Source organism: Ceratosolen solmsi, unplaced genomic scaffold, assembly GCF_000503995.2.
Source record: "Ceratosolen solmsi marchali unplaced genomic scaffold, CerSol_1.0 scaffold6, whole genome shotgun sequence".
Classification (NCBI taxonomy): domain Eukaryota; kingdom Metazoa; phylum Arthropoda; class Insecta; order Hymenoptera; family Agaonidae; genus Ceratosolen; species Ceratosolen solmsi.
The window spans coordinates 4,100,958-4,119,757 of record NW_011948414.1 but is presented as its reverse complement, the minus strand read 5'-3'; the positions used below and the strand labels follow the sequence as shown (position 1 = coordinate 4,119,757).

Here is an 18,800-nt window from a genome sequence, read left to right as displayed (position 1 = left end):
TTATCACTAACTCGATGCGCGTATGTTTGATTGATGCTCGCGTTATATTGATTATCATATTTTTGGGTCGGATTGTGCTCGGCTGGGTGGCATCTAATGTCGTGTCGAGTAATATGAAAATGTCGGCCGGTACTCGATTTGTTATATATATATATATATATATTTTTTTTTTTTTTTTTTTTTTTTTTTTTAATGGAAGTTTAAAATGATCCACTTTGTAAGATACGGACTACTTCGTGCTTCTATTTCATTATCAAAATGTTTGGTTTCTACAACAATTTTTGCTTACTATGCATTACGGTTACTATATATATATATATATATATATATATCTAAAATTTTGTTATAAACGATAGAAATAAAAACACCAAAAATTATAAAATAAATTATATAAGTATATAACGATTATTAATTTCTTTTGTTTTCTTTTTCCACGGATAACATTGACATACTTTTCATAGTTTGCAAATGAAATCTAATAAATTTCAGTATACCTTGTACAGCTATATTTTTTACTGTTATAATAATAATAATAATAATAATAATAATAATAATAATAATAATAATAATAACAACAATAACAATAATAATGTAATCAACATTATAAATAAATAAATTAATTAATTAATAAATAATTATAAAATAATCGTTCTAGGCTGTTCTCTATTCGAAAGTATGACAATGTGTTACACTATCACACTTTATTTTTATAATAAACAAAAGCTATATATATCGATATAAAATATTTTATGTATCTAAAAAACAATTAAGAAAAACCAATAAATAAATAAGAAATATAAAGATACGTTATCGAGAAAATCGAAATCTTTCAATATAATTTTTTATTATTTAAACATTATAATTTATGTTAAATTTTCAACTATCAACTCTTTTGCCAATTATTTAAATTTTCAGGCAATTTAATTAATTATAAATATAGTATTAGTTATTATTGCAAGATATCTAAGAAATATAATGTCTTCATATATTATGATATCGATGATTTTTGAGGTAAATTAAAATTGGTAAAGTTATAATATACAAGCTGATATTATGAAGACAGATGTTTATGACGTACAAACTAATTATTTTTTTTACATATTTGATGTCTATCTTTTCAAGTACATTGATAAACTTATATTACGAATGCGTCTTTTAATCAGCATAAATCATACCGATATATATATATATATATATAAAGACATTATTTTGTTTGCGATCGGCATTTGAGAAAATGTATTTTATGTTAATTATGTTCAAATTAAATCATTACGAAGTGTGAAAAAATAAAAAAAAAAACAAAAAAATGTTACTTAGATTTAAATTTATAGATCGTACATTTTATATTCAACAAAATAAGTACTCGTAATTAATGATTTAACAAAGTTTACGATGCATTTGGATATTTAATTAACATTTGTCAATCTGCAAATATGCATTTCAAATTCGAGATTTATTTAAAAAAAAAAAATATTTCTTTTTAATTATATATTTGTATTTAAATTTGACTATATTGTTCTATTAATCGAATCGCAATCATTTAGGCAATTAACAATTAATCAGAACTGAAATTACAATAGCAAGTAGAGTAATAATGAAATAATTCAAAGCAGGAAGTATATAATTGTGCATGAGACAATCTGAACACACAATGCAGTTGAAAAGAAAAAAATGAAGATAAAAGTCGTTTAAAGATATGCAAGAAGAAATAAGATAATAAATTATCTTCCGATGGAAGTCACTTTTGAAAGAGTAGTCGACATGCTGTTGATCAGTAAGGAATATCAAAATAAGGATATACCGACACGTTTTTTAAATAGCCGTGGCAGTGCGTCCGTTAGCACATGAGACTCGGTATGAGTGAAAAGACACGTATCGACAACGAGATTTGCGCCGATCAAAAATAAAACAACAAAGCTTACGTGATCGGACAGCTTACACCTTATGAAAACATTACATAAATCGATAAAAAGTACGAAGATGCGAGTTGGAAAATGAAGGCAGATATTTGTAGATGTTGGAGAATTTGAAACTACGACGTTCATTTCGATGGCGATAGTTGTCGGATCACCGTCCGTGATCACTGCACATACGAGAGAATTATATCAGAGGTACATGAAATTACTGGTAATATCAAGACTCGCGGACAGGTCGGAGATGACTGATGAAGTCTATGTAATCGCTTTCTGCAATGTAAACGAATCGCTCTCTATATTATTTCAATAGTGATGGCATTTTATGAATATAAGTAGTTAAGCTTGAGTTAAATGCTTGCGCTATTAATCCCGTTACTATTATTGTTATTATTTATTAAAGCATAATCGAAAACTTCATTATACGTTAATTTCCACCTATGAGTTTTCATTTTCTTTTTATAAAATTTACCAAATCAATTGTTATACTTGACATATCTTATATTCGAGTTAATATTATCAAGTCAATGGTGAAATGTGCTTTGCGCGATTTTTGATTTCACGCAGTATAATTAAGCTCCGTAGACAATCCAAAATGTTGATTTCATTATTCATTATTGTTCCTCTGTATTGCTTGAATATAACGCCTAACTATTTTATAATAGTTTATTTTACTTTTTTTTACTTTTTTTCAACGTAAACTATAACCGTAATAAGAATTTTTAATGAAAAAACTCTCAACATAAATTGAGTTCACTATTATGTGTCTTAATTTTAATGACAAATGTATCCCTAAAATAGATATGACTATGACTTAATATTAAATTGAATTGAAAAAAAAAAAAAATTTAATATAATAGGTCTTCGTTAATTATAATTATATCAACTAATATTCTACTTGGAATTACATCTAAATTGATAATGTAGATAAAATTTATGCGCACCGACACTCTGATAAGCTTAGACAGAGAAATTATTATAAAGACCGGAGGAAAAAATAATGATGTAAGAGAATGAATGATAGAAGTGATAATCTCGGCGAGTTTATAAAATTACAAGGCAACGTAATAGTTAAACGATAGAGATATAGTAGTTTCTTATTGGATACTATAAATTCACAGGGCGAGAAAGGCAAGAGAATTAAGGGCCAGCATATTGGGAGGAAAAAGTAACTGCGACGTTTATGCAAAGTTCGATCGTACGACAATTGAACGTGGAGGCAAAAGTTGAGAAACACGAGGAACACAGCATCTTCGGTCCGATGTCTAGCAGATGGTATAATGTAGCAGCCCATGGAACTGCGAGAGAGTAAGCTATGAAGTTATACGAAGTGCTGGATTGACATACTTGACAAGAAACTTGGTAGTAAATCGGATTTTACAGTCTAGACGTGAAAAAAAAAAAAAAAAAAAAAAAAAAAAAAAAAAAAAAAAAAAAAAAAGTCAGGCAATGCGAAAATGCTGCAATCGTGCAATTTATAATGAATAAATGATTTCGTATTTGTTTGTTGAGTTAACTATACGTTGTAATGAGGCTTGAATCGTCAAGCTTTCTCCTTATCTTGAAAATCATTTTAAAACTGTCAATAAGACGATTATTATTGTCGATTTTTTTTAACAAAATTTATTTACGTTGCTGAAATATTGTTAATTATAAGCACTATTATAAAGCAAATAAGATTTGAAAAGTTTTTTTTTTTACATTTCAATCGTACCAAAAATTCCGTCTATAAAGAGCTTTATTGCTTTACGAAGATTTTATAAATTTTAAGAAATGACTAATTTGCTTCTTCCTATTTTATTTGTTAATAGATATGATTTAGGCATTTTATAAATTTACTTATTTCCTTTCATACACATATATATTATCAAAAATATTGGCCTTGTACAATTGCACATTATTAATATAGGAATATTAGTGGACAAGGATGCTTAAACTTCTTCAAGTATGGCAGGTGAAATTAAATACTTTCGTAGCTGATGAATTATCTAATACATTGACACTTTAACTTAATTAACACTTTACTAACTGCACCCATAGTTATTAACAAATGCACAGTGGCGTCTTATTATATTTAATTTTTAATTAGAGTCATTGTTCTTCCGAGGCGTTAGATTTATTTCTTTTATTTTCAACGATAGATTTACAAGATCATCGAGCTTTGACGGTCAGAAAAGAAAGGATTTTCAAGAAATAAAAACATCGTTATTGCACCATTTAATGGGCGAGTAAATAACTGAAGTTGTGTGACTTTATCTAAGATTGTTTATCACAGATTAAATAAATTAAATAAAAAATACGCTATCAACTTTTTTTTTGTTTTTTTTTTGTTTTGTTTTTTTTGTTTTGTTTTGATATTCCAATACTTTAATAATTATAAATTTGTAACAATTACTTGTTTCTTTTCAGCATTTGCGGACTTAGGTTTTCTAATTATTATCATTTAAAAGAATTAAAAATTTTACAAAGAAAATAAGTATATCATAATATCAGTAACATCGCAAATATTATAAATGATTAATATTATTTTATAATGTTATTGTTTTTATAGAAAGAATATTTTTATAATTTTTCTTGCCTAATTATTTCTGATGGGTTTAATTCACATATGAAAAGTAATTAAAGTATTGTATGTGAAATATACTTTCCCAATACAAAATGTTGTTAGTGTTTCTATACTATATGATTTAAGCGCATAAAATGTTTTTAAATGTCAAAAGTTTTCACTCGCGCGCGCACACACACACACACACACACACACATTTCATAATTTTGATTTGGAAGATATTAGTTAAATTTGTTATAATTGTAAAAGTTTAAGTTAGTTTAAATGATTATAAAATTTATTAGAATCAATATATTATGATAATATTTTATTAATAGATTGAATAAAGCATCGGCAATACAACACATTACCATTGTTTGCAAATCAATGATTAAAATAATTTTGTTGTCGTCTTTAAATATTTCTACAAGTTTGTCGATAATGATTTATAAATGTATTATTCTAACAATTTAAGAATGTTTCTTATTTAAATGTGAAACAATAGTAAGAAGTTTATTATATTTTAAAATTTGATATAATTTTTGGGTCAAATATAAATATTTTTGACAATCGATCTTAATTTGTACATTTTTTTATAACAATTTATATTTATTTCGTCGATGTTGACTATAATATCGAAAATGCTACATTATTATGTCGCGTTTTTTTTTTTTTTTTTTTTTTTTTTTTTTTTTTTTTTTTTTTTTTTTTTTTAATGACTTTTGAGGCAATCCTAAAAATAATAGCAATATAATTTAATATGTATAATAAAGAAGTGGAAAATGAATTTCAATTAATCAACCAATTAAATTCCTAATTTGTATAAATAAAACATAGCTACATACGTCATTACTTCGAGTTTCATATTTGGCGTTAAATTTTATTATCACATTGAGTTAATAATTGAGTTAATAATATGAAGATACACAGTGATATATCAATATTATATATTTACTCTGTTTTTCAAGACTAGGATGATCATTTTACTAAAAAGCATAAATGTGTGTTGCATCTTCTGTTTATATTAAAGTTAATTTAATAAAATTTCAGTACTCAAAAGTACTCAACTCTAATGTGATTTTTAGACGATATTTTTACACTTAAATGATGAATGCTTAATCGCAGAAAATCTAAGTAGTTAACTTATAGCTTCGACAAATATGAAACATTATAAATTATCTAATAAATAACATCGAAATTTAATTATGACAATAATTTTTTTTTCATTAAGTATGACCAAATTTTTTTATATTTTTCAGATCCAATGATTGATTTATCCATATTACAAAAAATAATGACTGGTATATTATTTTAATAATGATAATAAAAGGATTTTGTTTCAATACTTAGTTTATACTTAAGAAACTATAATAGTTGTTTAGAGGAACATTTACAATTCTAAGATCATTGTTCATTAATAAAAACATTTTTATTATTATGAATGTAACGTTGATAAGATGTATTCGAAAATATATGGATGTAAGCATAATGGATATACATATATGGAAAATATGATATATTATTAATATTTGGAAATATATTGAAATCAAAGCAATTAATATCTTTAAAACATTTTTCGTAATTTTCCGATTAATATAAATTGCTAATGAATTGAACAATAAAATTGTTAAATGATACTTCCTACTGCTTCTCATCTAAATCATCTTTATTTTCAAATTTTTATGATTGCATAACTTTCATGTAATTGTACATTAAGGGATTGCATGACAAATAAAGGCTTATTATTGTTGTTATACGTGAAAAAATTAATAATAAAGTTCTATTTGATGTAAGAAATGCGACGGAAGCAAGTTCGGTTACTAAAATCTTGCCGAGCAATTATTTCGAGTTAACCATGATATTATTTTCATGTAAATCAGCGATTTTTCTTCCTACAAAAAGACTTTTTTTTCTTTTAATATATTTGAACATAATTTACTTTTATTAATAGCAAACGTTAAATGCTATTTCAGGCAAAATATCAGTGCCCTACATGACGAGGTAGATAAATTTACTATTTTTTCTTTCATTATAATACAAAGGTTTTATGAAAAAAATTTCATCTCTTTTTGTTGTTGTTATTTGGAAGCGAAGCATTGCATATTATGATTTTAAATATGTTTTTAGACAAATTGATCGAGCACAGTTACTTCTTACAGTTTTGTTCTTAATCTCCATTTTTACAATTGTATTCGAATATTATTATTATTACTAATTATGTCATAAAAATATGACTTTCAATATAATTCAAGATAACACATTTTATAATAATATCAATTCGTAACCAATTGAAAATAACTTTAGTAATAAAACATTAATTTTTCGTAAATCGAGCCATTTAAGCACCACACTGATTTATAAGATAAAAATTGCGTTGGTATTAATAATGTTTAATTGAACAAACTATCTGATATTAATGTAGCGAATTAAGTAAGGTGAATTATCATTTCACTTCAGGCTATATTTTCTCATTTTGTATAAATATTACTGAAAATACCTGGAATTACCTAATTTAAGCCTTATCTCTTATAAACATTGTAAAAATTGCAGATATTCTTTGAAATTAGCGATGATGTGCACTTTGAAGTGTAAAAAATATTAAGATAGCATTGTTATGTGAATGCATTATATACATAAATTTGATGAAATATCTTTATAGAAATAATATAAGGTCACTAAAAATATAATAACTTAGCCGAAATTGAATAGTTGTAAACCAATCGACCGCCAATCACCGTATGAACGATAATAATGATACGAACATCCATTGATATCCATGTAAACACGAGAACTGCACGAGGTTGCGTTACATTTTAACGTGGTTCGTTTGTCTTTTTTTTCCGCAAAATTAATCCATTATCACGGTCACGAAAAAAATTGCGAGTTGTGTGAGTGCGTGTGTTTGCTGTATGGCAGGGCGTTTGCCACTAAGGCGTTGAAGCGCTTTCGAAGTGCGTTTTTCGAATCGTCTTGTCTCTCCGTCTCACCTTTTTCGTAGCCTCTCACTCCCTCGCGTGCGCACGCGTCTCCAAGCAAGTGATAAGGTTTGCGAAGCTTGTCGCCAGTGATAAGCGGCTATCGGCACTCATACTGAGAATCCGTATTTCTCGCTATAATTTAACGAACGAAAGGAGATGGAATTGTATTTTGTGCGTTTCATAGTGGCCTAGTGATTATTTATACGGCTAAATGGTTTTTTTTTTTGTTTTGCTTCGAGCCCAACTTAACTAAACTAATCTAATTCGTAGAATAGGAAGCATTAATGCCCGCAAGATTAATTTCCCCCCTCGTTTAATGTAAATTCATAAACTTAATTTGAGAAATATTTGATTATTTAAAACTTTTAAATTGAAAAACTTACTTTAATGTTTAATAATGCGATTATATTTCTTTAGGGTATTTCTAGTTTATTTTTGCTATAACAAGTGCCTTATAATTCCAAATTCTTTTCTTCTCAAATTTACATTCTAGTATTTAAGTAATGAAACTTTATTAATTTGTTTTTGTAAAGTAAAAATATAGTTTCAAATTAATTAAAGACTCGATTACTCGCATAAATACGTAACTTGACTAAGAGTTAAATAGACGTTGATAATTTTGTGTTCGAATAATGATCTATTTAAAAAAATTTCATTCCGATAATGTGGAAAACAGGTTTACATATTAGTCAGAATAATATATAATTTTAATTAATGTTATGCATTTATGGATAATTATTTGAAAATTGTTTGAAAAATATGGAAAATGTACGTAATCGTACAATTCTTATTAAGTATACAATCATTATGAATTTATGCGATCTCGATTTGAATGCAAGTAATCATGGGCTTTACAACGTCATAAAACATTACGAATGTTAAAAGAAGCATTAGATAAACTTTTGAATGTACATCAGAGAAACTGTTGGTAAAGTATTCGTATATATTCAATTGTTATGTTGAGATTGTTTTTAAAATTAGTCTGATTTAATGAAAGAGTGAGGTGTACTTTGCACGTAAATAATACTTCCGTAATTTTTACGAAATAACTAGATCGATTAACTAGAAAATATATATGGTGTTTATTTTCAAAAATAATAAGTCAAATTCGTGGATAATATGATGTTACTTGAACAAAATTTGTTAAAAATTTATGCTACAAATGTAACGAGTTTTTACTCAATCGCACTGAAAGTAATTTATGTAGTTGATATTTGATCGAATATATATATATGTAATTCCTAATGAATAAAATAAATATTCGATGATGTTTTATATCTGACCTACCGAATTATAAGAACAGTTATTTAATAAATTGCTAAGTTTCGTGATTTATAGTGTATTATGAATTTTATCGAAATGAAATTTTGAATACAAATGTCAAGTGTTCTCTATTTATCATAACCGTATAAAATATTTTCTAGCTTTCTTGAGGAAGCTAGATATGTACATATGTATTGTTGAGAAAATTATCCGACCATCGTATCTCTAGCACGAGAATATGAAAATATTAATCAATGTTTCACGCAGTGCACATCGTTGTTTCTATTATAGGCAATCGAATATAGTAAGGAACGATAGTAACGAATATTGTATTTAATTTTCTCACAACGACAGCTCATTTTTCAAAGACGTTTCTACCCCGATTAATCGGACAGGAAAAGCTCTCGTAAGATACATTACCGTTCATTCTTCATTTTTCGACAGCAGCGCTCCAATTATCACGAGAAACATCGCCACTGCACAACGAGTTTAAGACAGTGCTTTTTTCACCTTGCACTCTGCACTCAATGCACTCTAAGTTGCCCAAAAACTTCCTCGGTTTTCCCAAAGTCACATTCACTACACTATCGACAACAAGGCCCTTTATACGTTATCAGCTATAAATAATCTCGAGATGAACGAGCGCGACAGGAAAAGTCGTAGAATAAGCGGCGGATCGTCGAGGCTTCCGCGACGGTAATATAAACAACAATTCATAATTTTAGCTTCTTTGGATCTTTCTCCCCCTCTCCATCCCATCACTCCCTCACTCTCTCTCTCTCTCTCTCTCTCTCTCTCTCTCTCTCTCTCTCTCTCTCTCTCTATCTATCTCTCTTATATTTTGCAAGCGAGTACGTCAATGTCGCGACACACAGCGCTCGTACTGAGCGTCTCGTTACTGTCGCGAGCCGACTTCGCGATTCATTTTATGCGAATTATTGGGTTAGCGCAAACCGATCATTCGTTCAAATAGGTGTGCGCGTGGTCGATTCTTTCAATATTTTCTCGCTTGCGCGTCCCAATCCTCGGTTCGAGAAATTCCATTCACGGCTGCTTGGGGAAATACTCGCTTGGATTTGGAATTCACGTTAATACGGCTGTTCGGCGTGCGACAGACTTTTCATTTTTCACGCCACGCAATTTTGCAGATTACAACGAGGCTCCTCCTCGCCTATTCGTTGGGCGAATTCTTGACAATGGGACGTTAAGACTTATTTAGCTTATTAAACAATTGTCGTTTGGAATGACTAAGATTTTAAAGTTTTTTCGATAAAGAGATTTAATTTAATACGTTCTGTGTTGGCAAATTCGCGGGACGGATATTTGAAACATTTGGTGTGGATCCCTAGCTGATTATTAAATTTTGTTCTTACGAAATTGCAATTAATTTTATTCGTCAAACTATGCGGTAATTAAAAAAAAATTTCTTTTTTAATACAATTATCGAACAAACAACTATTAAGTTCAATAATTCCAATCACATACAATCGCTATAAATATTACTAATCTTGTAGAATAGAAAATAATATGATGAAACATAGATTGTAGAATTGATTAAACGCTATAAAAATAAATATATAAATTTTTAAGCTTTTACGCAATGTCTTGATAATATAATAATATTATATCTAAACATATTGTAATAAGAGTAACTCGTTCGAATAAGCAAAAGATCCAATTTATTTAAGAGCTTTCTCATGTTTTTTAAATGAAATTTTCTTGAAAAGTAAATGTTGTTTCATTGCCGAGAGTTAATTTTCATGCCAAATAAAAAATAAAAGGAAATTTGTCATTAGTTGACAAAATTATTCTTCGCTCAAGTCATAATAGACATTTCATTTGCAACTTGGAGGGAAAATATTTTTTATTCCAGTTAACATAAAATTTTGTGCAAAAGGATAATAGAATAGGACTATTCATAGAATTAATTTTTTTTTTGTTGTAAATCCTTCAATTAAATTGTTAAATATTTTGAAAATTTCTTATAAACATGTATAACGTCTATTCTCGAGATTAAATGGTATTTAGATAAGTATTTTAATTATATCGCATATCTCTCTCAAATTGTACTAATCACATGCTTTATCATAAATTACTTTTTATCGCCATCAATTTTTATCAACAAAAATAACAACAACAACAACAACAACAGCAACGGTAACAATAATATAAGAAATAATTAATACGGCGACGTTGACGACGGCGACGATGACAATAGCAACAATAATAATAGCAACGATAAAAATAACAACAACTTGTGTCTTTTTAATATTATATAATTATTTACTTGCAGAATTAGTTATCATAAAGTTTCGATTTTTAAACTCTTAAGACGTCGATGATTAAGCTTTTGGAGAAAAAAATTCATTAATAATTTTTTTTTTTTTTTTTAATTTGTAATTTATTTTATATATTTGATATTCAACTATTAACACTACTGACTAAACATGTTTATATACTCCAGTCGATTTCCTGGCTAAATCTAATCGGGTTAGATTTAATTATTTAGCATTGAAAACTAGAAATACACACATATCACTAGGCAAATAATAATAAAATAATAAAAGAACATTTTGTTAATTTCGGTAGTGTTAATATGAAATGCTCCAAGTTAATAAAACAAAAAGAAACTGTCATTATTTACGATAAATGGTGGATCTTGGTGTGTTCGATAAAAAGTTTCATTGCCGTCGTAGACAATTGTAAGAAACAAAATTAATGATATAAGGTATCATTTAAATAATATATTCAAAGCCAAAATTAAGCGAGATTCCGCAAAAAGTGAATTTTATTTCAGTTATCGAATGGCGATTGCAAGAAATAAAAATTGGACAAAAAAAAAAAATGGACGGATCGTGATTCAAGAAATGATGAAAGAATGGAAACGTCAGATTTTCAAAGTCAACTGCACGACTGCGTAACACGTGCGCGTACGTGTAATGCTGTGTATGTTTGGTGGGAATGAGAGAAGAGACGATGAAAGAAAAAAGATGACATTGAAGACATCGTATTATAGCCTAATGGAGACTGTGATTTGTGTGTGAAGAGAAGAGTCGCGGCTTTTCCTGTATTCCCGCAACCTTATGATTTTCCGCCTGTCAATGGCTCGTCATTAACCATCGTGTTTTTGTTAGATTCTTATAGAATTTGTCTCTATCTACGTTCCTTCGTATTTTGCAATTTCTTTCGCGGACTTATGCACACACATGTCAATAACAAGAATAATTTGACACTTATGGTCGATGTTGAAAATCGTAATACGCGGAGGTAAATGTTTTTATGAAATTTTATTGAATGAGCTATTGGATATTTGAAAATAGTAGTTGAAAAAAGATACAAGTGCACAGTTATATTCGTCTACAAGTGGATTCTTCACCGCCAACTAGTCGTTGAACGCAATATCTCTAAATAAATATTTCGTTGTATCAAGAGGTCCGATATTGATGTACCGTTCCTACTTGATCGGTTTCACAAACGCCACACAGGTATATCACTTTTTGTATTCTTAGTGCAGGAAATTCGAGGCAACATTGTCTGACATCGTAGTAGTATATATTACTACTTGGTAAGTCACGAAAGAAGTTAATTTATTGTGTCGTTATTAAACGTAATGAAAAATTCAAAATTATTACAAGTTATACTAGCCAGATTAGTTAATCATTCGGTATTTATTACGCTATTCAACAAATAACATAATAAATCAATTTTTACATACGAAGAAAAGCATTAGTAATTCTGTTATATTGATGTATTTCATAAAGTTAATTAAATAATATAAGGAAGTTAAGCTTTTAAATCGGTAGACGGCTAGTATTATTCAACGTTCTTTAAAGTTTACATATAAAAATTTGAAAAATTGCGTTTGTACGAAAGAAAATTAATTTTTTACTATAACTAGTTTTACATTTTAAATTAAAATTAAATAATGTGGAGCTAATTTTTAATATAATATTCACTCTCATATATATATATATATATATATATATGTATGTATATATATATATATATATGAATTATTCTTATAAACACATATATTTTTTTTAAGCAATTAAAATTTTAAATACTTTGAAAATTCGCTATAATTAGCATGAAAACATTCGGAATTGTAGTTAACCTTTCGTTGTATTAAAAAAAAAAATAATAATAAAAAAAAATAAAATCAAAGTACATAGGTCTTATCTTATTATATTTAAAGAAATAAGTAAATTTTATAATATTCTTATACTATGAATGAACTATCTTTATTTTTAAATATTGCTTTAATCATAATCAAAAGTTTCCCATTAATTAAAGAAAAATTAATTATAAACTTAATGATATAGTAAATTAGTGAGAGATTTGTAGATGTAATAGAATTATTTGTGTAGGCCAAAGAATAGTGTGCATAATATTTTCTATATTAAACTAAATATGAAAAAGCCATAGCATTGAGTTGATTATAAATTTCTGCATCATAATGATTGAAATTCCATATGTGTGAGTTATTAAACGTAATATATCTCGCAAACAACGTGAAATAAACTAATAATGATTTCTATAACGGATATTTCATAAAAAAAATGCACGTCCAAATGATAATCATAATAATCAAACTTTATTATTGATTATTCGTTGAAAGTTGTTTAATAAAAGAAACGATTATACTTTTCGACAGATACCTATGAAAAAGTTTAAAGTTATGTTATAAATTGAAAATTCTTATAAAATCAATACCTTCAAATAGTATAGTTAGTTAACAGGATTTTATTTCAATAAGGTTTCAATTAGATTTGATAAGCTTATCTAATCATTTTGTATTAATTATTTATTAATTCCTAGAATAGAATATACTTAGTGCGCTTACAAATTAAGTAATTATAGCAAAATAATCCATTACATTTGATAAAATTATCTAGGCAATCATTTGAACTTATATAAATTATTTACGTTCTGAAGAATTTTTTCTCCAACTACCAGAATTACCAAGATACTCATAATGAGAATGGAAATGAAACTATTACTATTTATAATAGTTTTAATTACAAGGATGTTAACATATAATGTCAACCATATAGGCAATGCACAAATTCTATTTCAATTATTTACTATACAATATAAGATAATGAATAATATGAAAATATAAAATTTTAACGAATATGTATACGTTCATCAATTGTTTATTTATCAAATAATAATTTTCGTGTCATTGATTTATCTGTCGAACGCCTTAATATTGTACGCATATGTATTTTATATTGGCAACAATTAAGCATTTTAATAATTTTGTATCTATTGTGTATTCATAAATTAAAATTACTATGTGTAATATTATGTGAATACATAATTTCCCATAAATTTATAAGTAATTATGTCGATTGTGTTTAAGCGATTGTGAAGTCGCATAAATGTCTATATTACTAAATTTAATTAGCATTAGAGTAAGCAAATTGTATTTTAATCAAATATTTCAATTACAAGTTTGACATTTAAATGAAAAAAGTATTTTGACTATTTTAGATGAGTGTTTGACAATAAAAATGTATATATGGGTTGATTAGGCCATAAAGGTAGAAATGTGAGAAAATCTTTCCTTAACTAACTATCTCAAATATTATTCTTATTTTAGCTGAATTGATAAACATTGCGTACGTGGCGTTATCTCTTTTTCCATATGAAAGTTAAGTTTGAAACTTACAAATTATCGACTGTCTAGTGCTATAAAAATTCGGTACCCCATCAGTTGATAAGGTAGAACACTACGCTCGTGAACGTTTCAGTGATAAATGCTGAATTCCAATTTCAGTGTTATATAGTAAAGAAATGAGGAAACGATTTCTATTACAATTATTATAGATATTACAATTTTATAACTACGAGTCAACTTTATTTCTTCTTTTTTTCTTTTTTTTTTAAAGAAAATTTTTAATAAACAGCCTTGCCAATTAGTAGAACAACATTATGTACATAATTAAGATATCTATTGTTGCAAGAAATGATGAAGCCCCATATCAACTGGTATAGTGAAGGTCGATAGTCTGTTGCACTCGCGAAAACCTAAGTTATTTTTAGTTTATTCTCTACTCTTTATTGCTATAAATTGCAGAATGTCTACTTTTTCTGTTGCGGCTTAATTTGTGTGTTTCACTCCCTCACTCTCTCTCTCTCTCTCTCTCTCTCTCTCTCTCTCTCTCTCTTTCTTTTACCGAGCAACGTTTGTTACAATAATGGTATTATATATGTTATATATTATATTTTACTAATATGTAAAAGCCATATTTATTATATAGAATAATGTTTTAAAAAAAAATTTTTTTTAATTACATGTTTATTTCTTAGAGTTGACGGTCGGTATTTTTGGTATATTTAATATGTTAAGAAAAACGCATAAACTAAATTTTTCTTTTAATTAATTTAAAATTATTAATCTCTTATAATGATTTGTTTAATTTTAATGCTTTAATAATGTATTAAATTAATTCTATTTTCCCTTTTAATGTGGTTATATAGCAATTCTGACAAAAGTAATATTAGTGAGATAATAATATTATAATATAAAATATAATATAAACTGTATAAATACATACTTTGTATTAGATTTTAGTTAATCAATGTCACAACTTACCTAACGCGCTAATCAAATTATTTATCATTTAATAATTTGTAAAGAAAACCCGTACATACCTGAAATGTAAAGAGGAAAAACTGTTTAATTATTGTAATTTCACTATTAAGATTTATGTAAATATAATTTTCTTTAGGATAGTTAGTAGATAATAAATTTGTATAATTTTCTTTAGGATTGCTAGTAGATAATAGATTGTAATAAATAAGCACAAATTGTTATATATTATTATTTTTTAATCCTAAAAGATTGTATAGCAATAAGATATAGATGAAAATAGAGAATAAAGAAAATTTATTTCATTGGATTATATTGGTATAATGTATAATGAGAAACATGTAAGAAGGAATTTGATATAAGTTTTAAAAGATAAATGTTAAATAATTTCTTAAGTAAATTGACTATAATTGATAAGAATAATGTGAGAATATAAATATATATATATATATATATATATATATATATATATGTATATATAATATAGTAAAGTAATATTTACGAAAATATATGTGTGTAAAGAAGTAATATACAATATAAATATTGCTTAACGATTACTGACTAAATAACATTCTCTTAAATGATTACTAGAAGTTAAATTAATATTATTTAAGATTAACTTAATAGCGTAATTGCGTAATTGCATAGAGAAGATGTTAGATTTGGTTATAAACAAATTTCACAAAACTTGCGGAATCTTTAATTTTCATAAAGTTAATGTACAACTCGAGTGAGTATCAGCAATATCAGTATTATTCAGTTTAGAATAAAAGAACGGAAATTCTCAAGACGACAAAGCCCAACAATTCAACATAACATTAACATAGTATTGCACTTGTAATTAAATCAAAACTTCGAGTCAAATATTTATAATTTTATGGGCTACATACAATGCTTAATGTCGCGTCAAGTTAATAATATAGCAAATGGCAGACATTTTATCGTACTACTTTCAACTAAATTATTGTTAAAGATTATTTTAAGGTTATTATTTTTTAGGTCGTGTTAAATGTTAAAATTACTTTTCCTAAATGCGATTGGACTTGGTCGATTTGGATTTGGAATACACACCTTTGTGCGCCTATTGCTTATCAAATTACTCATAGGTATAATAGCTTACAGAGACGATTATCAAGAGCGCGTTTAGGCATGACAAATAAAAAGAGTCGAATGAAAGATGAGATGACACGAGTTATGTTCATAACTTCCTCTATAAATCTATTTTTACGAAGTTAGAGTAAGTTTAAGTAAGCTAGAGAAGCACGATAGACCGGCCCAAGCATTCCCGCGCAAAAGTTCACTAAAGCTCGGTAATACAATAAGCGCAAGCACGTAAAAACCAAGTGCAGGCCCCACGTAGGAGCTTAAGGGCACGCACATCGTCCGGCACGAAGACCGAGATCATCCTCGGGTGCTTCCTCTTCTTCCTTGCCATCTCCTCGGCTGCGTGGAGCCGTGGCCAGGAATTCGCGGCGCGCTATCTCGACATGTCCGGTCGACTGAGGCCGAGGAGGCCGCGGCTGCCCGTCCGAGCACTTGGAGGAAAATAGGGAGGACGATGACGAGAACAAGGAGAAAAAAAGCGTAAAAAGTGTCGTGGGGTCAGCGCGGTTCGCACTTTGCATGCGTCGCGCTGTCGCTATGCTAATTGATGGAAATTTATGGATGCGAGTCTCCGAGGGTCAAATGGCTTTCTGCCTCAGACTTAGCGTTGCACCCTTCGATCGACCATTTCCCCTGACACGAACGTCGATTTTGAAACTGATGTTTGTGGTAGGTCGCGCAACGTCGAACGCGGGCTTTCTTCTACCCATCCCCGGCCGTGCGTGACGATCATTCGTAATCGTCGTGGCGCGATTAAAAATTAATTACATGGTTTATTAGCTGGTAGTGAGGTGAGAGGGCCGTAGAATCTCAAATAGATAATCGTCCTGGATTTTAATGAAGCGCTTTCATTAAAATGTACTCTTTTCTTAAATTTACATTGCAAATAATTTTTCGCCAAAGCGATTCGTATAGTGAGGCTAGCTTAACGTTGAAATCTCACGTACATTATACACGTGTTACTTAATAGTACAAGACAATATTGCATATTGAACGGCTGAAGCAATTGTAAATATTTTTACAATAAAATAATGTACGACGGCAATCACTCATCTGCCTATTAGTTCGAAGTCTGAAGGTAAGTGAGTTCAACTTGGTTGCAGCTTTTTAAATTAGGACGTACGTATACAAATATGTGTGTAATATGCCATAAATGTTAATTACTTGGAAGCACCTCGTAGTTTATGCTTAAGTAGATTTATAACATTATTATGAAAAATGATTTAATTATCGCCGATTGAATTTACATATTATAGAAAATAAGATTTAAGATAATTTTAATGTTGATCCAACGAAATTGCATTGAATATTATAATTAATTGGCAATATTTATTTTAATGCATTATAATAACATATCGCTAAAAATGGATATGTCGTTTTATCATTTTAATTGTAATGCTTGGTTTTTCGTAAAAAATCGATTGCATACGTATTTAAAAACTCGAAATAAATTTTCAAAATTTTACACGACTCGTATTTACTCATCAAAACATTCGAGAAAAATATAAAAAATCTGATTCATCAATAACAATTGAGATTATTCGTATTGTAATCAATGTTTTGATAGAGAGAGAGAGAGAGAGAGAGAGAGAGAGAGAGAGTTAACCCTTACTTTCTTTCAAATTTAGATTTCAATAAGTAAGAGATTAATATGTTGATAATTTTTTTAATCTACAGTGCAAGAGATAGTGATAAGACGTTAAATAGATTTTTTTTTATTATACATTAAGTAAATGAAAAACTAAATGAAGTATATAATAAAAAGAATTATAGTTTTTGATGATAGATTTGTTAATTTTGTAAAACATTAGTTTATTATTCTATTATTTAGATTATTATTAATAGGAATTTGATTCGATTATTCTGGAAGACGCGTAAGATTTACCATAGATTGTCTCATAGACTCGTTTTAAAAGATATATTTGCAATATTTATTTATCAATTACTATGAATTAAAAGCAAAATCATGTATGTTGTTGTTTAGGAAGATGAGCGCTATTTAGAGAAAGAGAGAGAGAGAGAGAGAGAGAGAGAGAGAGAGAGAGAGAGAGAGAGAGAGAGAGAGAGAGAGTGATTTATGATATAAAATTAATATTGCAATACATTTAATCGAAAATAGCCAGAGTATCTCGTTAAAAAAGAAACTCGTTTCGATCGTCAATCAACTAGACTTTCACGCTTTTAGAGGAAAATGCAAAAGGAAAAAGGATGGAATGCAGCATTAAATGCTGACTGGAAGCATAAGTCCCGGTACGATTAGATAAGAGGAATTCCTCGCGCCTTTATTCCTATTCCTCATAATGTCAGTCGCCACTCATCACCAATGGCTACGTAAATTTCAATTGCCCGCTTCAATTGAGTTTTAAACGCTATTATTATACGTGCGACGTCGAGCCACG

General features: G+C 28.0%; 1 protein-coding gene across 6 annotated transcripts in view; it reads right to left on the bottom strand.

Annotated features, from left to right (window-relative positions):
* cnc (NFE2 like bZIP transcription factor cap-n-collar) overlaps positions 1–18,800 on the bottom strand; it is a 180,216-nt gene that overhangs the window by 123,923 nt on the left and 37,493 nt on the right. Inside the window, exon 1 of one of the 6 annotated variants that reach the window (XM_011506687.1) lies at positions 16,676–16,763. The exons of 3 other annotated variants lie outside the window; for them this stretch is intronic. In XM_011506687.1, the coding sequence (XP_011504989.1) occupies positions 16,676–16,732 (57 nt within the window). In that variant the 5' untranslated portion in view covers positions 16,733–16,763. Of the gene's footprint in view, positions 1–7,149; positions 7,693–16,675; positions 16,764–18,800 lie in introns of those variants that run through there. 2 more of the 6 variants (XM_011506689.1, XM_011506688.1) reach the window with 2 other exon arrangements.